General features: G+C 33.9%; 1 protein-coding gene across 9 annotated transcripts in view; it reads left to right on the forward strand.

The window, feature by feature from the left end:
- LOC145297652 (N-acetylated-alpha-linked acidic dipeptidase 2-like) overlaps positions 1–24135 on the forward strand; it is a 1311662-nt gene that overhangs the window by 774317 nt on the left and 513210 nt on the right. For all 9 annotated transcript variants that reach the window (XM_080143816.1, XM_080143810.1, XM_080143817.1 and 6 more), the window contains one exon: positions 5249–5519. In XM_080143816.1, coding sequence (XP_079999942.1) covers positions 5250–5519 — 270 coding nt within the window. In that variant the 5' untranslated portion in view covers position 5249. The remainder of the gene's footprint in view (positions 1–5248; positions 5520–24135) is intronic.

Below are 24135 nucleotides of genomic sequence, written 5' to 3' on the forward strand. Positions count from 1 at the left end.
TCACCTTGATGAGTGCTAACAATTCTAGTGAATGTAATTAAAGCAAAATGGTAAACTAAAGAGGAAATCTTTTAAAATATGGATTACAATGCAATAACACAGGATCAGTGCTGGTCGCAGTGGGACAAAGTTCTTCACTGATGGCCAAGCAATGCCGGATATTCCTACTAGTTTTTTTTTTTTTCATGCTCGTAAATGTATATAATTACAATAGAAAAACTGGAAAAAGAAAATGACAAGATATAATAGTAAAAAAATATAATAAATTTATAACTAAAAACATTGCAACATTAAGAATTGATTATATAATGTTATAAATTGAATTTAAAAAAAGATTCTTAATGCTGCATATTTTAAGTTATAAATTTATTATATTTTTTATGAGAATATCTTGTCCTTTTCTTCTCCAATTTTTACTAGTCCTTTATTTTTCCATGTTTAAGCTTAACAATATTACTTTTCATGCTCGAATTTTTCTATTGTAATCCATGATTTTTCCAGGCTTCTAGTAAATTCACTTGTTCTTTGTTTAATTATTTTTTTTTTTGCCTTCATATGTAATAAGAATGTACGGCACTCATCTGCTTTCAATATCCCCTCCCCCCATTTCATGCTTTCATGGTTTTATTCTCTCTGTTTCACTTGTTATTTCTCTTTTCGAGACAGCAGTGAATTAGTAGTAGCAGTAGTCGCTGAAGCTGAAGCGACGTGGTTGCTATGGAAACCAGTCATAAAAAGCGTCGCTCACCTCCTATACATAGTTTTACGATTTTGAACACCAGTAAATTCATCATAACTTTTGCTTTACTGAATAAAAATTGAACCTTTTTTTTTTTCACAATATAGCTAAGAAGGTGATCTATAAACTGTAATAATTGTTTGAAATTTGATCGAAAAATGAGTGAGCGGTGAAGCTTTAAAGCAGTTCTGAATTACTAAAACTGCCACTTAACCATATATTCAAACACTACCGTATTTGAATTATAAAAAATGTGTCTTACAACAGATCAATGAACAAGCTCAAGTGTGAGTCTAACCACAGTGCCATGACTACAATCATTGATTCCCACGTGGGTTTCCAGATTCCTTTCCACGCACCCAAACTTCCAAAAACGAACCTTGCTTCGAGAAATATTCAAGCAACTTAATAAAAAAAGCGTTCGCTTTCATGCAATATATCTCTTCTCCCTCCTTCTTTATTTCCTCCTTATATGCCGTTTTTGTCAAAAAGTTGTACTGTTTCCAAGCACCTTTGATTTTAACCTGAGAAAAGAGAGAATACATTTGTTTTCGCGTTGTATTTTTCAATTTTTTTTTTTTGTTCCCCCCCCCCCATGAATGAAGTTGACATTGTGTTCTTCTTGCAACTTCAATGCCTTCTTTGGTTTCTCTTATACGTTCAGCTTCATCTTTATCCATTACAATACTCAATAATATATGTGTACATGGATGTCTATAGTGAGTGCTTTTTTTAGAGGCGGCGAACTTGAAATTGACAACTTTATTTTCTTTGATTGCAGATGTAACAACTATCGGTTATTTTGAGTTCAGCTTGGTTTAGCAATTCACCATGAAGAGACTTGTGAAAGGTCGACGATCCCTAATAAGGGATCTCCTTGTCACACATGAGTCAATCCTCAGTCACTGACCCAATGTGGCCTGTGCTCGTCCTTCGCAGGGGATCCTTCACAAGATATCTCTGCATAGTAGGACCCATCAATCGATTTGGTCAGAATCACTTTCACCTTCGAGTTGACTCGAGAAGTGTTTGCAAATTGTGCAAATTTATTCTGAAAATCATTTTGAAACATTTGATGCAGGAAATGTAACCTGCTACTTGACCACCCAGTTTGTGCAATTTAACCCATTGGATTATTTTCTTTGGGGATTTGTAAAGTCCCATGTCTACGCTAATAAACCAGACATGATAGACCACTTGGAAGACAGCATTCAATGCGTTATTGCCGAAACACAGCCTAATTTAATGTGCAGTGTTTGTGAAAATTGGACCGCTACATTATGTCATATATGCGTGAGCTGCAGGGGTCATATGCTTGAAATTTTATTTCTTTGAATTGGGATAAAAATTACTTAAGTCTGGAAGGATTTCTTCTTTATTGACTGAGAACAAAAAAGATTAAGTGATAATATCAGAGCAGATACTACACTTTGAATTAATATTATTAGAACCAAAAATGTGTATAAAAATAAATTCATTTTGAAAGATGCTCTTTTTTTTTTTTTTTTTTAAATAAAAAACTAAATATTTCCGTGAAACCCCCTGGTGTTACCGAATAGTATGTCTGAAGATATTGGTTTGCTGATCTAAAAGTCACCAAACGTTGATGTTATTGATTATTTTCTTCTTTCGATCTGTAAAACTCAAACACGTTCTGTAAAGCCAAAAATCAAAACAACCGAATGAATAAATATTTGAAGATATAAAGAACTTAAAGCAAAACAACTTTTGCCAAAATGATTGAACTCGAAAAAGGCTGATATGCCGTAAAATAAAACAACTGAACCATGAATAAATATTTAACAATATAAAGAACTTTAAACATAAAAGCATCTTTCTAAAATAACTGGATTCGGCATTAAATAACCCAAAAAGGGTTGATATGCCGTAAAACGAAACAAACATCAGTTAAAGTCCATTCTGCTTTTAAAGAGGAACCTGCTTTTTGTTCTTTGATACATTAGAAAATCTTCAAGCAATTTTATAAATATATATTCAGAAGCGCAAGATAATAAAGAAACAAATAAAACAAAAGTTGCCAACGTTTTCAAAGTTTTATATCGCGCATTCATTGTTATTTTGTTGGTAAAACATCAATCAAAACCTCTAAAACGTAGAATAGAGTGACGTGTTGTTATAAACCGAATCAGAATGGAGCTGTGATGTGATACTTCCAACGACGTTGCTGTTAAAAAATGGCGCTTTCTTTTACTTTCACTTTCGCCTGTAAAATGTAAACTTCTTTTAAATGTGTAAAAACAAAAGTCAGGTTTAACAAAGGTTTTTCTTTTTTCCTTAAAATTATTAAATTTTGTATTGTGGATATCTGGAATAAAATGTACACTCTCTATTAAAAATGATGAGAAATAATTATGCTTCACTAATGTTTTCATTCACTATTAATTTAGAAATATTACTAAAATATTCAAATAAAATCATAGAATTACGTCAGTAACTTAACTTTTCATACATAAATTATTATCATTTCCGATGACATAGAAAAACAATAGCTGTTGATTTCTTTTTATTATAGAGTGGAGAATTTCTTTCCGGATTCATGTCTGACATACTATTTGCCTTCTCACTTCCCCTCATAACGTAACACTTTTTTATTGTTGCTGTTTTGATTGGGAGGGGGCCTAGATAAACGCACATTCTTTTACTCACTAATTTTTGCGTAGCAACAGGGAAAGCCATCAATATACAAATAAACACACATTGGTCTTTATTATAGAAGTTAAATAACTTAGTAAAATACAGTGAAACCTCTAGATACGAAATTAATTAGTTCCGGCTGGACTTTTGTCTTAAAATTTTCGTATTCTGAAAGGCGTTTTACATATAAATCGTCTAATCTATTCCAAACCCCATGAAAACACCCATTAAATTTTTAAATGAGAGTAAAACCAGAATAAAATAAGAGATAAATAGTACCTAATCTAACCGTTAATATCTATAACTGAAGTAGATGTCAGCACATAATGTAATAATAAATTAAAAAAAGAAAATTAATACGAAAATGTGGAACCTAACCTTTGGAGTAAGGCGATGTCCGAAGTTCATGAAACATTTAAAATTAATTTTTATTTTTTCAGCTTCTAATTATCATCAGTTAACACTTAACTTTACAAAATACGAAATTAATTATTTACTTTCTTACAGTTAATTTGTGATTTCTAAGAAAAAATAATTACAAACTCCCCCACACCTTACAAAAAATATCAACGGGTGTATGCTAAAAATTAAAACGGAAAATCTTTCTTCAGTCTGTAGTCTTCAAACATGGTAAAAATTGTACTCTGTACATTAATTTATCAATTTAAAAAAAATAATTTTAATTTATGGAGTGGGTTAAGTAGAAAAAATAAATTCAAGTCAAATAAAAAATGTTTTGCAGATAAAAATCAACACAAATTACTAAAAAAATTAAAATCGAATAAAACCCTGATGTAAAAAAAAAAAAAAAAAAAAAAAATTGAAGAATAAGGTGCCTGAAAATAGTTTTTCATATCTTAAAATTTCTTTCGTAAGCAGGGACAAAACAATTTTCACATCACATTTTATCAGCTGAAAATTTCGTAAGCAGAGTCTTTCATATCTGGAGGTTCCACTGTAATAATTATTTAAACGATTCATTCATTAAAATTTAAGTATTTTTTAGTTAAGGTCCAACAATTTCATTAGATAATGCATTTAATGGACAATAAATTTACAAACGTTATACAAACGACAACTATAATAATAATAATAATAATAATAATAATAATAATAATAAGAAGAAGAAGAAGAAGAAGAAGAAGAAGATGAATCAGACGCAGAAACCAACCCATGTAGACTACGAACACTAAAACAAAAACAACAATTTTCTTCTACAAAATAAACTAAATACTATGAATAAATATTTAAAAAATAAAACAGAAGCACAAAAAACTTTTACCAAAGTTACTAGATTCGGCATTAAATAACCCGAAAAAGTGTTAATATGCCGTAAAACAAAACGACCAAAAAACACTCTGAATAAATATCTGAAGATATAAAGAACTTTCAACATAAAAATCTTTTTACCAAAATTATCAGATTTGGCATTAATAACAAAAAAAAAAAAATGGGTTGTTATGCCGCAAAACGATACGATCAAACCAAAACGAACCGGTTTAGTTTTTCTTTTTATAAATAGAATAAGCCATGGGGGTTCAGCAAAATAAGTTAAGAGGAAAAGAGTTTCAAGGTTGAGAACATTCAAAGGTTTAGGCTCTAAACCTTTAAACATTTCTGAACTCTTTTCTTTAACTTTTCTTGATTCATTTTTTTTTGTTCTTCAACGTAAATAAATTTGACATATGATAGATTTGATATATTATTTTTGTTCTTCAACGTAAATAAATTTGACATATTATGTTAGAATAGACTTTGCCATCTACTTCTGACCATATGTCAGTTCTACAGTTTTCGTACCATTTTTTATACCAATCACTTTGTAAATTTTCTTTTTCTTTGGTTTCATTGTAGGATGCCATCAGGTGGTTACATTGCTGGAAAAGCTTTGACGAGGTGGGAAGCTGACACCGACAATATAGACATCGATTACCGTAGCCTAGAAGGTGACCATCGCTGTAAATGGTTGAGCGAGTGTTTCAGTGGTCGCAAGGGTCAGGTCTTACGAGTGCTTCTAGTCCTTGTTCTTTTCTGTGTGGGATTAATTGTTGGTTACATCCTACGTCGGAATGTACACGAACAGTTTATAGCACCTACTTTCAGGTGTGAAAAATCCACACCACAGGTGAGTCATTTTCTCAATTTTTACTTGAAATACTAAAAAAAAAAAAAAAAAAAGAATCTTTACTTCAGTTGCTGAATTTTACCCATGGAACACGTCATGTAAGTTCTTGCTAGACAGAAACCCTTCATCCCCCTTATTGGGAGATGGATGTAGTGAAATGGATAACAATACATTTTGATGATCTTGGGGTGTCGTGTTCGAATCTAGTCAGTTCCCTAATGTCGCTTTCATTTATGGATGTTGGCAACCTGCATATTGGTCTGTCCCGTAAGTACCTGATTTAAGAATGAATCATGGAAACCAATGCCAACAAGAGAAGCCAGTTTAAAGTTGTACCAATATGATTCATATGAATTTATCTTATTTTCTTACTAGCGGGGGTACCCGGCGTTGCCTGTGTGTTTGGAGGTGTGTGTGTAAAGGGGGGGGGTAAAGTAAAGAATAAGCGAAGTAATAACCCTGTTTAAATAAATAAAAAAACGATGTTAAACTTATTTAAAAAATCGGCAAAACCAAAAAAAAAAAAAAAAAAAAAACAGCGAACAAATGTAAAACTTCTTCAAAAAAAAAAAAATCGGAAAAACACCAAACATAAATCAGGGAAAAAAATGATAGACGTGTTCGGAAAAACAAAAACAAAAAAAAACACAGCGAAAAGCGAAAAAAAAAATGGCATAAATAACCCTTCGATTCGGTTAAGTAAAATTACATTCCAGTTTTTCTAAGCAATTACGAAATAAAGAAAACCCAAACCAGTGTTCTTTCCTAACTGTCCCTTGTGGACGATCCCACACTCGTGTGAAGTAGTGTCGAGGGAAGGAGGAATTTATTAGAGAGAGAAGATTTTACCACTTCCATAGATGGTAACAGATTTTGGCAGTGAACTGTCAGCAGAAAGAATATAGGAATCTACGATAATCGAGGAAGTGGAGAGGTAATAGGCCTATAACACACCTCAGATATTGTGTTGCAGTTTGTGTATATTACATTTGCATGAAATGTCTTGATTTTTAATCCTATTAAGGTCAAAATCAGAGGGAAAAATGAATTCATTTTATATATATAGGGATAATATAACTCTGATTTTTTATTTGATTTATTTATAGTTCTACGGTATTTTTTTTAAACATTTAAAATAACTTGCTACCTATTTGGCTATTAAGCTTTATTTTGCTTTGAGAATAGATTCTCATAAGAATCGATCTGAACAATATAAGAAAATTTTTTAATATTTTTACCAGACGGAAGAGTCAAAGGTGACTTTGTAACTGGGTTTGAATGCTTCAACTAGCAATAATTGTCACTCATGATTGTCCGAATAATGATTGAAAGCAAAAAAAAAAAAGAGTAAGAACTCCTTTTCACTAACTCTTCTTAACTCTCAATTCGCCGCATCAACTTGGCCAGTACAAAAGGTTTTTTTTCTCTTCCACGACTTACTCGCTTATTCATCCAAGCAGCAGTAGTACTTTTCTTCCTCTTTTCTTTCTTCTTCCTCTCCACAAATGACAATGAACCCACTTGAACAAGACAACATCTAAAAAATGAAAGACGCCTGCCGCACAAATCCATCGTTTTATGTTGCCACATCGAACTCTTGATAGCATGTAAATGTGCATGCATATTATTTTTGTATGCGAACGGTTCCAGGTTTGAGTGCCAGTGCTTCTCTATAGTGAACACATATCAACCGTGGCCGCTTATTACTATGGCTATGACTTTCCACATCATTATCACACATACACATGAAGCACAAGTGTCTGATGATAATTAGTATTTATTTATAAATTATTCTTTCTTTTTTTTTTTTTTTTTTTTTTGCAGAACATCTGCTAAGAAGTCAAAATTGAAAAATTCATTACATCCGCATTTCCCTCCTTTTTTGTAAAGATTATGCAGTAGCTGTAATTAATTTCTTTTCAGCATTGTGATATTTTCTGTTAATCATCACAACGGAACTTCAATTATAAAGATGAATACTCATTTACCACTGCGCCATCATTCCATTTATACGGCTTAATCACGTTTACACACTGGTTCTCGTTAGATCACCAAAGTTGGGCAGTGTTAAGCCTAGCTAATCATTTGAGAATACCAGGCGCTATATGTAGGAGTACGTTGATATCTCCCTGCAAAAACTGCAAAATCATAGCATTATCACCTCCCCTAACCGGGATGTATATGCGACTGGGGACAGCTTGTGAATTTAATATTCCCTAGACATTTTCTCCTTCGAGGGAAACTGGTTCAACTCGCCTATTTCTGTTGTTCACAAACAATCGGAACTTTCTGGGCGATCCAACACGATTGTTTATTCGTTGAACATTTAAAGTGAAAGACTAATTGATTCTTCCATTATTGTAATCCGTATATCTTATCGAGACAACATCGTTCTTTCTTTTTATTCTTGTCGGACTTTATGTTTCCAGTCTTTGATATGTAAATCTCCGATATATATTACGCTGCCTATCCCTCCCGTTTTACGTTATTAGTTAAGTACCACGGATAAAATAAATCATTTTACGAAATCATTCATTCAGAACAATGGATGAGTTAATACATCTTAACAATTCATTAGTTTGAAGTCTTAAATGAGATTACACGTTTAAGTAGGTTCTTAGTTTAGTGTGGATATATATATATATATATATATATATATATATATATATATATATATATATATATATAACGCAGTAATGAAGGGAAGACTTAATTTCATGATTAAAACCGTTTAAAATAAAGTTAAAGGGAAGAAAAGAAGAGAAAAAGGAGGGGGTTAGCTTAGCTGACCGGTTTCGCACTCGCTTTATCAAAGCTGTATCGAGAGATTTGTTTTGGAGAGAAAAAAAATAACGAATGAGAATCGAAAGTATGTACAAATAAAATCATGTTGCGTTACGTTATGTATGTGGAGAAAAATGGGGGAAAGCAACGCTATATTACTCGAAGATCCTAGAGACTAATCACGCTAAAACCATGTGTATATATATATATATATATATATATATATATATATATATATATATATATATATATATATATATACTTGTTTATTGTTATATAACATGCTCACATCCCGCTGCTACAAATAGCCACTTGTTTCAATCAAACAACAGATATCATCAGGCAGCGACTTGACTATTCAAAAGTTCAATGAATAATGATTATTCATTGAACTTCTGAATAGTCAAGTCGCTGCCTGATGATATCTGTTGTTTGATTGAAACAAGTGGCTATTTGTAGCAGCGGGATGTGAGCATGTTTATATAACAATAAACAAGTATTTTTAGCTCTTTTTATTGAGCACTATCTAACAACCTCGTTGAATTCATTAGTCCATTACTTTTGAATATAAAAAAACCCGAGTATATATATATATATATATATATATATATATATATATATATATATATATATATATATATATATAATTTAATTTAGGTAAACAAAATTACCATAAGTCGCTATAATAAATCGACTGTTTCAGTCTTAAAAGACATTGTTAAGTGACAAAATACCTCTGTTTTACTCGAGGTCGTATATAATCATATTCGAATACCTATGTGTATATATCTATAAAAGTGAGAATGTGTGTGAGGATAATTCTCAACCTACATAGTCAACGAATTTTTTTTTTTTATTCAGACTTGAAATTTGATATATATGTGGAAAACTTTTTAATGTGTTTTCATCCAGAAAAAAGGCGTCTAAGGGGTCAAGATCGAAAAATTGGTACTTGGGATTCACGGATATTTATTTGTTTGTCAACTGTATCACGACTGTGCATGCGCGAACTGTTCACATGACAGCTTTCTTATGTTAAGAATAAGTAGGTTTGAAAACACTTTTTAAAGGACGTGTCAAGCTGACCTTATGGTTATCGTAATTGAATCACTGTCTTTAGGTTTTGGTTTCAATCTCAGCTCGACTATTTTTTTTTTACTTACAAGAAGTGAACTGTTTAGAAAAAAACATAACACTCGCATGTCTCAGTTTATTTTTTTTTACTTCAATTTCTTTTAAAGGAATTTAACATTACATTTAATCCCAAGCAACGCCGAGTACATCTGCTAGTAAAATATAATCAATGAAATTGGTTAAAAATCAGTAAAGTCCGTAGTGTTGGTATGAATATTTCTATAGACTTGGTTGATGTGAGTTAGGTAAAAAATTCAAAACTGAGACAAAAAATTATATATATATATATATATATATATATATATATATATATATATATATATATATGAGAGAGAGCGAGGGGGGTGGAACGATAAAACTGACACCCTAGAAAAGACGAGATGATTCAATTTCCATTTGATTCCATTTGAAAACCGGTTTTCTTTTTTTTTTTTGTTGCAAACAATCTACTAGTTGGCCAGTTGTGTACAAATCCTAAGAGCGATAGGAGCCTTCTATCATATCTGAAAGTGACACAATATTAAACAGGCAAGATCAGAGATGCGCCACTATACAACTCATGCTCTCTACCGATCCAAGTTATGACAACAAGACCATTGCCAGCACCCTCAAAATGCACCGCTCGATTGCTACAAATAACAAGGATGCCCACAGAGTGATGGAAACAAAGTTTCCTGCCACAGTTATGGTCTTTGGTGTGGTTTTAAGTGAGGACCACATCATGCCACCTCACATCTTCGAAGTCGCCTTGAAAGTCAACACCAAAGTGTACTTGAATGTGCTGAAGAGTGTGGTGATCCTCTAGTGCAATCAGGTGGCCGCTGGCACACCCTGGGTGTGGCAGCAGGACTCAGCACCAGCCCACAAGTTCAAAGAGATCCAAACTTGGCTTGAGAAATAGTGCTATGATTTTGTACTCGTCTCTCACTGGCCCCTTCCTCCGCAGATCTGAACCCACTGGACTACTTTGTTTAGTCATATGTTGAGAACACTAGCGCGACTTCCCACAACACCAAAAACAAGCCTGATCGCTGCCATCCATTGAGTATTAATCGAGCTCCCACTAGCGCTTGTGAAAAAGGCACGCTCCCAATTTCAGACCCGTATCAAAGCAGTGATTGAGGCTGAAGGCTGCTACATTAAATACATGTCAGCTCTACTACATAATCAAGTTACCCGAATTGAATTTTTCAATAAAAGTTTAAAAATAAAACCGTAGTGTTGTTTTCTTGTGGGTCGCACTTTTATCATTCCATTCTGTGTGTGTGTATATATACATATATATAACTACTTAATTTACTCACATAAAGTTAATATACAAAAATATGCGTAAACTTTAAGTATTTACTTCAAAAGTGCTCAATACATAGGTAAAGCTAGTTAGTAACTTATAAAATATATATGGCGATTAAGCTACACTGAATATTCCGCGTTTCATCCACTCTAGGACTCTTCAGGTTTATGCATAAGCCTGAAGAGTCCTAGAGTGGACGAAACGCGGAATATTCAGTGTAGCTTAATCGCCATATATATATATATATATATATATATATATATACATACACACACACAGAGGGATGTGAATATGCTTGAATATGTACATTATACAATTAACTTCTAACCTGATTAACAGATCATTAAGAATTTTGAAAAACGCCTACTAGTCTTAAGATGTCCAAATGTAGGCTATGTTTGGTTTTATACAAAGAGGGTAAAAAGCATGAAAGTCTGTGAAAATTTAGTTGCCTCCAATTTTTGTGAAATTTTAACAATAGGTATTAGACATCAATGATTATATATCCCAAATTTCACTGTCTTTGGAGTATTTTAATGAGTTTTAGGGGGACATAATATTGCACAACGTTCCATATGAAAATTCAAATATTTCAAATTTTCATTAAATGTGATCCATAGTCATTATACAACAATTCAGCAAGATTCGGCGATTTTCAATTTCTTAAGACATTTTCTAAAATTAAAATCATACAATAGAGTTTGATCAAAATTAGAATAAGGATTCTATGCATAAGATTTAGTATCATTGTGTCTTGCTTGAAATCTTAGCATGGGGACATAACATGGTGCAGACTGTTGTGTTTGGAGAATTAATTTTACCCGTTCCGAGGCGAGTATTCTTCTAGTTGTCTTATAAAAAAAGCAGGCAAATAATTTAACAAATGTAGTAATGTTTACCGACAGAAAGGGAGGAAGAATCTATTAAGTGCAAATCTTTTTAGATTGCAAGCTTGTTATTCCGTGTTGCAGGTCTGATCTATTGACCTCTTGTCTACATCCTGTTAAATACCCTATCAATATATGTACTAGTTATTATACATTAGCTACCTCGAATATCTAACACATAGACAGATAGATACATGGATATTAAATGATTCAATCAAGCACTATATATTTACCTAAATATATTACTTAGACAGGAAGACAGAATAATGAATCATCAAATCTGTCAAACAGAAGAAACTGTTCAGTGTAAATTCATGTATATATGCCCTGAATTGAGTAAAAATGGCGCTTCACCCACCCCCCACCCCCCGCTTGCATGAAACATGCTTACTTGCTGAAATAATGTATTTCCCTCTTATATCAAAAGCCTAACACCAGAACTGACCCAGCGAAAATTCACATTAACTGGCATGACCTTTGCATCTCATGTCTACCTCGAGGTGGCATCTCATTTTGAGCATGATGTACAAGATTTGCTGCCTGGTATGATTCTAACCCTTCAATAATTTTGACAGACAGAGCCGCTCCACCGAATCTTCTTCCCCATCTCCGTCTCCCGTTTTCAACCTATATCTGAAACATAGTTTATCAGCAACCAATCCAAAAAGAAGAAAGCTTAGAACTGGATGTCATGACAACAAGATCTTATTTAGTGATGCGGCTTTTTATTTTAATGATTGGTGTAGACATTAGGGTTGTATGTGTGGGGAGGGTCTTTGATTTTCTGGTTTTCGAAAACTGCTTGCCAGTAATTGGTGGAAATTCTTCTGACTTGCAGTTCAGGTGAACATCTTACCGATTTGATGCACTTGTGTTAGATGAAGTTAAGCAATGTTGAGCCTGGCCAGTACCAGATGGGTGGCCATTTGGGAAGATGAGGCGCAATATGTACCATGAGGTAAAATACCAGATTGAGAAACTGGTGCGGTCTATCTTTCTCTCGAGGGTAGATGGGACTCTCTTAAGCCATGGGAGGCACCTCATTTAGTGATGGCATCACGATAAAAAATACGCTTGATAGCCCTGGTAAGCATCAAGTATTCAGCTACCGACAAGATTTGAATTGCACTACAAACTCTTGTAGTGAGTTCAATCTCAGCTGCGGCCATGCTGGATGGATGGTTAGATGGATGATGACATGAGCACGTTCGATTAGATTCCATATACTGACTCTTTTGTGGGGAAAATTATTCCATTTTTTTATAGCTTTCTTCTCTTATAGTCATTTTTGGTCACCCAATTTATCGGAGAGGGACCTATGTTTTCAGTGGCATCTGTACTTCCATGCATCCATTAGTCTGGACAATTGCCAGATAACCGTTGATTTGTTTTTCCTGAAATTTTTCCACAAATTGCGTTTTATTAAATAGATGTGCACAGTAAAAAAATTTTTTGTGAAAATTCCTGTTGTGTCCCCAGGGGCTCAAAACAGATCAAAAATGGCCCAAAATGGCCAAAAGTGACACATTTTGCCCCATAACTTTTGATCCATCCATTACATTCTTCTGAAACTTGGCCAAAATGTGGAGCCCATTGTTCTTAATATAAATCCAGTATGGGTGAACTTGGCAAAATTCTGGTTCGCGTCCCCAGAGACTTTTAGTGCTAAAACGCCCCTTTTTGTGGCTTTTTTTTTTCATATTTCTCAACATAAACTTAATATGTCTGACTATATAGTGGTTTTTCACGGTGGTCAACTCAAATATACATGTGTTAAGGCTTGAAACTGCACCGTTATCCATTTACACTGGGATTCTGCATCCTTAGGGACTCAAAAGAGGTAAAAATGCCCCAAAATAATAATATAAATTCAGTATGGGTGATCTTGGCAAAATTCTGGTTCGCATCAATCTGGGACTTTTAGGGCTAAAAAAAAAACATGCCTTTTTGGAGCTTTTTTTCATATTACTCAAAAGCTTGATATGTATGTCTATATAGTGTTTTTTTTTATGGTGCTGAATTCAAATATACATATTTTAAGGCATGAAACTGCCCCGTTTGCCCATTTCACTGTGATCCGGTGTTCCCCGGAGCTCAAAAGGGGTCACAAATGCCCCAAAATTGCAAATAATTACACTTTTTACCCCATAACTTTTGCCCAATCTATTAGATTCTTCTGAAACTTGGCAAAAATGTGAAGGCAACGTTGGCCCTTCACACTTCTCACATTCATTATTTCTTCACTATTTTTTGTGGTGTCATCTCAGATGCAGCACCAGAGGGGGACCATGCACGCGCGACTTGTTATACTAGAAAATATATCTTCCTTTCTTTATACAGCAAACTTTTAATACTCAACTCCTCTTGGTTCAAATAAACTTAGTTATTTTCTTTTATAACATATGAACACTTATCAGGTTATTTAATGTTGAATGTATATACAAACATTTATAATAATTTTTTTGTTTTGGCCAGTGAAGGTTGAGGACAGGGGTTGCATGAAGAGATACGAGGGGTGTGCAATAAGTAATCCCCCTAACCCACTTCCCATAGCAGTAGAGCAACGAAACTTGGCACAGTTATTAGTCTTTCTCTACATAGGAACCACCCAGAGTTATGCATTTCTCCCATCGTTTGATGCAGCTCTGGAGACCGTTTTTGTAGAATACTCCAGGTTGGTCCTCCAACCACAACGTGACTTCAGAAATCAAGGCTGCATCATCTGGGAAACAACTTCATGGCTGGGAAGAGGTGAAAGTCAGAGGGTGTAAGGTCGGGAGAGTAGGGAGGGTGGGGTAGGATTTCATAACCACACACACTTGCTTCTGATCTGGCGACATGCGAGTTGTGGACCAGAGCGTTGTCCTGCAGCAGGAAGGTACCTTTGCTGATCTTGCCCCACCTCTTGATTTTGATAGCTTCCCTTAATTTCCTCAAAAGTGAAGCATAATAGGCTCCTGTAATTGTGGTACCCTTTGCCAGGAAATCTGTCATCACTACTCTGTCCTGGTCCCAGGAGACTGTGAGCATGACCTTGTCAGCGGAGGGCTGCACCCTTGCCTTCTTTGGAGGTGGTGTGTCTAAGTACTTCCACTGCATTGGCTAGGCTTTAGTCTCTGGATCATAGTGATGGACCCAGGTTTCATCCTGTGTAATCAGTCTTTTGAAAAACTTTGACTCATCTTCTTGGCACATCTCCAAATTCATCCTCGAGCACTTGACGCGTTCTCGCTTCTGGAATGGTGTGAGCAACCAGGAAATCCATCTGGCAGACACCTTATGCATATGCAAATGGTCATGAATGATAGTTTCCACAGACCCTGTACTAATCTTATCTTGGGCTATTTGGCGAATAGTAATGCGCCGATCTTCCAAAATGGCAGCCTCAACTTGACAGACAGATACCTCATCAATGGCAGAAGGGGAGCGACCAGGTCCGAGAGCTGTTTCCACAGACTTCAGGCCATGTTTGAATTCATGATGCCAGCGTTTTACAAGGTCATATGATGGGGCATTATCACTATAAGTTTCTTTCATTTCATCAAAAGTCTTCTGTGGTGTGCGTCCTTTCAAATACAAAAACCAGATCACTGCTCAACATTCAACAGGCTCCATTTCACACCTGACTCAATTCAAACACCTGTAAAACAGAAACCACAATTAGTTCAGAGCTGTTATTTGCCACATCACCCGTAGAGATATAAATCATTGCACATGCAAAATTTCAGCTAGATCAGACAACTGGAAGTGGGTCTGGGGCATTACTTATTGCACGCCCCTCATATAGCAATAGTACAATATTTTACCATTTGTTTTAATTTTAATTATGTATTTTCCTACATCTGGGTTCTATTCGTTGCTCCAGAAGAAAAAAAGTAAAATTTCTCTTTGGCTACTTTTGGTCTTTTTTTACCCTTTTTGGCAAGAAATCCTCAGTATCCTTATCCTTTCTAAAGAATTCCCATTCAAAGAGCTGATCAATTCAGTGGAAGTCCTTCTCAATATGCTTCTGATTGGAGTGATGCTTGCCTTAAAGGAATCTGCAAAGATCTTTGGAATTGCGGTCACTAACAAAAGAGAGTTTTTAGTGCATAGGCGGAGAAAAATCAGCCCTTTCAATTTACGTTTGACTTTTCCTTTGCTTTAAGATGCCAGGCATTATATGCAGTAAAATGATGCCAAGAATGATCTGAATATCTAAGACAGTTCTGCTAATTCTAACTGAGCATATTAGAATATTTTAAAATTATATTACGAAGATAATGTTCTGTTCTTTTAAGCATGCAATACATGTATTTTGTATACAGCATAATCACGTTGACACACCGGTTCTCCTCAGATCACCGAAGTTAAGCAACGTTGAGCCTGGTTAGTACCAAATGTGTGACCATTTGAGACTTCTAGGCGCTGTGTGTGCTCTCCGCTTATCTCGGCATTTGTTTCTAGTCGTCCTGTATATACACTTCATTTGCCACTGGTATTTAATAATGTTGACTCAGGAGAGGTGTTAGGGTTGGAGATTGCGCAACTCTTGCCACAAAAATTTCATGCGCAGGCACCCCTTTGTCTGTGTACATTCATTTGTATTTCATTCTGTATTAAAAGTTTTATCGTTATTTCCATGGCAGGTGCTCGTCTGAACTCCAATCTCTGGTCCCCCCTCGCCAATCTTTCACGAAAAACACCCGTCTAGCCGAATCCACTGTGAAAAATTTCCCCCACTCTTTATCTGTGCCTAAATCAAAACGTGGATTCCATGAAAAAAGCTTCTTTCTTAGAACTGCACGCCTGTGGAACTCTGTTCCGTCTGCCTGCTTCCCACCGGACTACAACTTGGATGTCTTCAAGTCCAATGTTAACAAATTCCTAATGAACCGCCCCCTTAAGTAAACACTTCATCAAATCTCCACACTAACGTAATGTACTTGCAATAACCCTTATCCCTGAGTGGCTTCCGGGCCTTGATAAGTGGTGATCACTGTGTAAAAAAAAAAAAAAAAAAAAAAGTGGGTAAGCATCGTTGAGCCTAGTCAGTACTAAAATGGGTAACCATTTGGAAATGCTAGGTGCTATATATGCTTTCTGCTTATCTTGGCATTGTTTCCAGTCGTGCTGGACTTCTTCTTACAACCAGAATCAAATAGTACTGACTAAGTACATGTTACCCATTATTCCTCCAGAATGATCAGATGGTTCTTGTTGTTCTGATGGACAAACATCTAAAAGTGTGTAAAATGTTTTACTTATCAAACTGAAAACCATCTATCTACATAATTTATTAAAAACTTTGTCCACTCACCATCATTCTGCAATTTAAGTCATATTATTTTACTTGAAATCATTAATACAAAATTAATTGATAAGAGTAAGAATTCAGACGGTGGAGAGTGGAAAGTTTACTTTTGGCAGCCTCGCTTTTCTTATTTTGTCCTCATATTTCATGAATGATGTTTCTGACAAATAGGGAAGAATTGCTATCCATATAACACTTAACTTTGGACCTTAAAGTGGTAGTCTTTTAGTTCTTACATCAAGTGGGTCCATGCCTTGTCAGTAACGATTTCCATTAAGTAAGAAAAAGAAGACAAAACTGTCTCGTTTTCTTTATTGGGTTTTTTATTATTATTATGCTGCTGCTGCTGTTGTTGTTGTCGTCGTTGTCGTCGTCGTCATAATGGCATGTTTTCATGTCTACATTAAAAGCAAAAGAAATTATTTTCTTTCTTTTTATTATCATATATTCTTTGCTTATATCTATCTATCTGTGTGTGTGTGTGTGTGTGTAAACAATCAGTAAAAATTAAGTTTAGAAGTCAAAAGATTCTTGGAGTAAATATAAATATTAATAGTTATATAATAATCTTAAATATAATAATCTTAAATATAATAATCTTAAATATTAATAGTTATATAATAATCTTAAATATAATAATCTTAAATATAATAATCTTAAATATTAATAGTTATATAATAATCTTAAATATAATAATCTTAAATATAATAATCTTAAATATAATAATCTTAAATATTAATAGTTATATAATAATCTCAACCAAATAAAAAAGCTCAATACAACCAAGATATGAAATAGCGCTTGTTATAGAAGAATACAAATTTAAGACTGTAAATTATGTATGTTACATGAATTTATTGTTCAGCAGTATACTCACATAAGATGTATTGAAATTCCCTTAATCTGTTAAGTTTCAATATGTTCTACTCATTAGAGGAAAGATATCAGCAAATGAATATTATAGCAAAGCTATGAATTTGCTTGTACTGGCATTAATTAAAGCATGAAAACTAGTCATGAATTAAAAAAATTGGACAGTCTTAAGTTTGTATTTTTTATGCTAAATTTAACAATAGAACATATACGAATTTAGGATAAAAATTCCGAGATTTTATTCATCTTACTATTTCTTTCAACATATCAAAGTTCCTCTCATAGTGCAGAAACAATCATTTAGTAGTATGTTAATTTTGAAATTTTTCCCCATTGACTCATTAGTAAAATTAGAACTTTTTAACTTTAAAAAGAAAAGAAAAAGAATTGGGCATGATCACATAAAGTCGAAAAACCTTTTGAAGAATAGTTGCATCAAGTAATATGTTATTAAAGCCATATTTGATTTAATAGAACGGCTGTTCAAGACTTATTTTATGTATTGGTATAACGTTTCAATATTGTTATAATCAACAGTAAAAATTTACTGTATGATAATTTATTATCAAATTATATATATATATATATATATAAATAAATATCTCCTGATATATATATATCTCAAGAGATATTTATTTATATATATATATATATATATATATATATATATAATTTGATATAGAATAGAACTGATAGAAAAATATGTACATAAAGAATAATCGATATGATGCAATCATATTGAACTATTGCCAAGTAACTTTGGTGGGGAACGAGTAAATTTTGGACCCTCATTATCATCTGTTTCGCTTTTGGAAAAATGAAACAATCTATTGATTCTATATAAGATGGCCTGCCAGCATGGAGGAGTAGTATGCTATTTTTAATAATTCTTCCAATTTATTCATCACTTCTCTCTCTTTCTTTTTATTTCCAACGTTTTTTTTTTTTTTCATTTTATTCATTTATTTTTTGTGTGTCTTCAAATGATGATTTCCCACGCATCTGTACATGCTATAGCTATACCCCCGTAAGCTCCCATATTTATGATGCAGCATGGCCTGATAAATAAAACTATATCTGTCAATATAAAAGTATGAAATTCATAAATAAGTATTTGTTGGGATATTATTAGACAAGATAAACGTTAAGGAGAGATGGAAAAAATTCTAGATTATTTGGAGTATCTGTACCTATATAAAAGTCTGACTTTTATAAGTAAATGTTTGTTGGGCTATAAATATATAAGAGATGGTATTCAGGAGAACCGAAGAGTTATTATAAGTTATTTGGGCCATTTTTCCTTATAAAAGTCTAATTTTTATAAATAAATGTGTGGATAGATTGGGTGTGTCCAGGAGAGACAGAAAGACATTACATATTATTTTGGTCATCGGATCTTCTAAAAATCTCATAAATAGCTTATCTTAATGTTGTTAATTTGTATTGGTTTAGGGCTGCAACAAATTTTCAATGATTTACAACGTAGGAGAAACTTTTCTACAATACTAACAAAATTAGTCTCCGGTCTACAATCTCTCTCTCATTCCCTCTCTCTATTCGCATCTATAACATATTTTCTTTTACCTCACTATCGTTGTATTTTATCTTGTAAAATTTTTCAGTCTCCATGCATTCAAAATATTAACACTTAAAAAAAAAAAAACACCACTGAGCATGCACTTTTCCCATCTTGAAAATGGCTGCTTTGCCAGCAATACATCGCATATGCTTTCAATTTGATGGTATGTCCTGCAAAAGGGATATATTCATTTGAAGTAACTGAGTGGTTGAAGCTGGTAATCTTTAGTGTGAGGCTTGTGCCATATCTTTCAACGTCTGTTCCAGGTGTATTAAGAGCTCTGTATTCTAAGAAATGTTTAAACCAATATGTCCCACAAAAGGAGTATATTCATTTGAAGTAGCTGAGTGAGCCTTGCTACAGTTTTGAGTCATAATCTGGTGATTCGCCTTACTGAATGAACTCTTCAGCACATCCAGGTACACTTTGGTGTTTACTTTCAAGCCGACTTAGAAGATGTGAGGTGGCATGATGTGGCCCTCACTTGAAATCATATCCAAGACCATAACTGTGGTGGAAACTTTGTTTTCATCACACTAGGCACGTATCTGTTATTCAGATTTGCATTTTGAGGGTGCTGGCAATGATCCTGTTGTCATAACTTGGATCGGTAGCGAGCATGAGTTGTACAGTGGTGCATCTTCGATCTCACTCATTAAACAGTGTTCCAAATTGTTATTCCTATTGTGAGGTTTGTGGTATAACTTTCGACGTCTCTATTACATGGCTCTAGCAGTTGGTATTCATGGTTTAACCAGCCAATCATGTTCTTGTAAAGAGGAGGAACCCGGATGTACCCGTATTCCTTTGATCATCTGATAAGGCCAAATCTTTCACAGCTTATGATTTTCACGTTTAAAAACTATTTCTGATTTGTGTCTGTATGCTGAAAGTATAGACGTTTGCATAGTTCCAAGTGGACTGCCTTCCCTATGCAGTTGTGTCTGTTTTCGTATTCTTTTTTGGGTTGGTTTACTTATGTGATTTACAGTTTTGTTGTTTTTATCCACAGTCTATATTTACTATTTTCCTGAGTTTTGTCTATTTTACTTTTAATATAATTTGTTCTCATTGCATTGTTTCATGTGGCTGTCTATAGCAGGTCTATTTATCTGTTTAAGTGACATTTTTGGATCCATGTCCATATGTCTTTTGTGCAGTTTTTTCTTGGATCAGCTTTATAAATCGTCCCTGTAACTACTTCTCTTCTCATTTTTTTCTTTCTTTACTTTATTATTATTAGTCTTAGTATTATTAGTATTAGTAGTATTAGTAGTAATATGTATGTATGCATGTATGTATAGTAATAGCAGGCCCACAGCAATCTGAAGCAAGAGCTTCGCAAAGGTTTAATTGATGGTCTTAACCATGGCACATAGCTGGAAATGCGACACTCGTGAACGAGTGCTTTTGTCAAAAGCTGGCTATGTCAACAACTTTAAGTCACACAAAACTCCTGTTCAGGTCAGCTTTGCACCTATTAGTCCGAACCAAACGATATGTTTAACATGCAGCAAATTTTGCAAGTCTACTGCTGGTCTGTGAAGACATGTGATTGTTCATAGGAATACCCTTCAACCTCCAGAGGAAGTCAACTCAATGGAAATTGCTCAATTTGTATGTCACATCTGCTTCAAGATGTGCAAATCTGCGGCGGGAGTGCAGAGTCATCTGAGATGGCATGGACGACAAGATTGGGAGAACTCAATGTGACGGCGATGGAAAGATGCAGCAATCATCATCATAATAATAGCAATACTAACCTCCCTATAACATACCTTTTATATCCAGAATGAAAAATATACATAAAGAATATTCAACCTATTCGAATTATGTTTACTTACAAAATTTGATTTTCTACTTAAAAATCAGAAACTGCATTTCAAACAAACGATAAGACATATGGAATATTTTTCTAAGTAATAAAATAAATTCCATAATGTCTATGATTAAAGAATGGCAACCAGGACACAGATGTAGTATTAGCAAGAATACAAATGTCATACTTACTAAACTCCTTCATATCTCCTGAAGGGAGAAGGACCTCTAACATACATACCATGCCAATCACTCTTCAGCGTTGAACACATTAAAATCATTTGCCTGTAAAGATTTTTAACGAACCAAAGATTCTACAATATGAGAGATCAGTTTAACAAAGTTTATGGAGACAATATATTTCATTTTTTGAAAATTACAAGACTTAACGAGAAAAATTGAAAAATACAAAAATCTGTTTATCCACCTTCAAAATATACGTTCAAAGAAAAAAAAATCCATATAACCCGAATGATTAACACATAAGAATCTATGATAAATAATTTTTCATTAAATGACCTCACAGAATCGATGTGCTGTTAAAAACCAACTAACTTATTACAGGTCAACAAGTTCTTCTGATGTAGTACATTTTTTCTGCATTCAACTCTTTCTGTTCTCCAACTCTTCCTTTTTCTTCATACTATAAATTGGTGAAGATGGAAATTTACATACTCAACTTCTCTACTAACACTTCTTAAGTAGCAAATATAAACTTTTTTTTTTTTTGCCTATCATTACTGTTGTGCCGTGGAACAACAGTGAAAATAAGAACAATCAAGTTGAGGTTCGGTTAAGGAACAAGTGTATTAACAATAATGTACAAAGATAGGAAAGCGTTTATATCTTCTGGGCACTCGGCTAGCAGTTGAAGTGCAGTCGCATCTCTCTCACCGGTGTTGGAATTACTAGCGCTATTTATAGTGCTAATCGGTGTAAATTCCTCTGTTCAAGGAAGGCCAGTATAACAATTACTATATTAGCATCAAAATAGCTTATATTTATTTCATCTATATAAATAAAACAGTAGATGTATGTATGTGTGACTCTGTAAATATTTAACCGATAAACGCTAAAACTATTGGTCACATAACACTGTAATTTGTATTGATTTGCATATCAATGAGGCTTTGCACCACACCACCAAAAATAAAAAGACGTTATAAAAAATCTAAAGTTAAAATGGCAGAATAATCTAAAGAGTTTTTAGAACCGTAGAAAGTAGTACGAACGCTGAGAACTAATCCTTTTTTTTTTTTTTAAATTTACAAACACTGAAATCAACATGAAATAGTAATCATATACCAAGGATGGTTTATAATGAGTAAAATCTTTGTTTGAATGGATAAATAATGCATACCGAAATGTCAGCAAGTTGAAATACAAAATGTTCATTTCAACTTGACGACACAATTGTATTACTTTTGCGCTTGGGTAAATTCATTCGTAGCTTGAAGTGGTTTAATTTGAAATTTTTCCTATCTATCTGTCGATTGCTCAAACGGTACAGAACGCTGATGGAACACTAAATGTATTGGTTTCGATTCTAGTTGATGGCCCCGTGCTAGTTCTATAATACAACATTAAATTTTGAAATTTCCTATATACAGGGTGGAATGATAAAATTATCGTCCTAAAGAAAAAACACTACAGCTTTATTTTAAAACTTTTATTGAAAAAATCAATTCAGGTAACTTGCTTATGGAGTAGAGCTGATATCTATTTAATGTAGTCGCCTTCAGCCTCAATCACTCCCTTGATACAGGTCTGCAACTGGGAACAAGCCTTTTCTAAAAACGTTGGCAGGAGCTCGGCAAATACTCAGCAGATGGCGGCGATCAGGCTGGCTTTGATGTTGTGGGAGGTCATGTTGGTGATGTTCTTGACGTATGACCAAACAAAGTAGTCCAGCGGGTTCTGATCAAGGAAGGAGGGGTCAGTGAGAGAAGAGTACAAAGTCGTAGCATTCCGTCATAAGTAAAGCCTGGGTCTCTGTGGACTTTTGGCCTAGCACCGAGTCCTATTGCCATACACAAGGTCTGCCAACGGCCACCTAATTGCACCAGATCGCTACACTCTTCAGCACATCCAGGTACATTTAGGTGCTTACTTTCAAGCCGACTTCGAAGATGTGAGGTGGCATGATGTGGCCCTCACTTGAAATCATAACAAAAACCATAACTGTAACTGAAAACTTTGTTTTCATCACCCTAGGCACATATCTGTTATTCAGATTTGCATTTTGAGGGTGCTGGCAATGGTCCTGTTGTCATAACTCAGATTGGTAGCAAGCACGAGTTGTACAGTGGTGCATCTTTGATCTTGCTCATTGAACATTGTGTCACTTTCAGACAGGATAGAAGGCTCCTAAAGCTCTTGGGATTTGCCAACTAGTAGATGTTCTACAATAAAAAAAGAAAACAGGTTTTCATCAAACGGAAATTGAATCATGTCGTCTTTTCTAGGGCGACAATTTTATCGTTTCACCCTGTATAGTAATCTGCAAGCACACACATACATCTATAACTATTACCAATTTATATCCTAATTTTATAGACAGTTTCTAATAAATTAGTATTCTGTAATATACATTTATAATTTTTACTGTCATATATTCTTAGTTTTATTGATAGTAATATTACTATAATTATTAATACTATTAATTAAAGCGATTTAATTAAAAACAAATGAACATCATTTCAAAAACTTTCTAGAATTTCATTTTTATTAATTTTAAACGGAGATAATTTACATGAAAACTTCCGGTTAAAATTTTACTGCATTAGTAAAACGTCTGATATCTCAGGCTAGCAAAAGTATATGACCAGAAGTAGCATATATCAGCTAGTCTTTAATAAGAAAACCTTTTTTTTTAAAGAAAAGTGTCTCCCCCGCCCCAACTAATCTAATATATATATTTCTGTAGAAATATATTTTCTTATAATATATACCAA

This window comes from Euprymna scolopes, chromosome 18 (assembly GCF_053919585.1).
Source record: "Euprymna scolopes isolate OS-2025 chromosome 18, ASM5391958v1, whole genome shotgun sequence".
NCBI lineage: Eukaryota > Metazoa > Mollusca > Cephalopoda > Sepiida > Sepiolidae > Euprymna > Euprymna scolopes.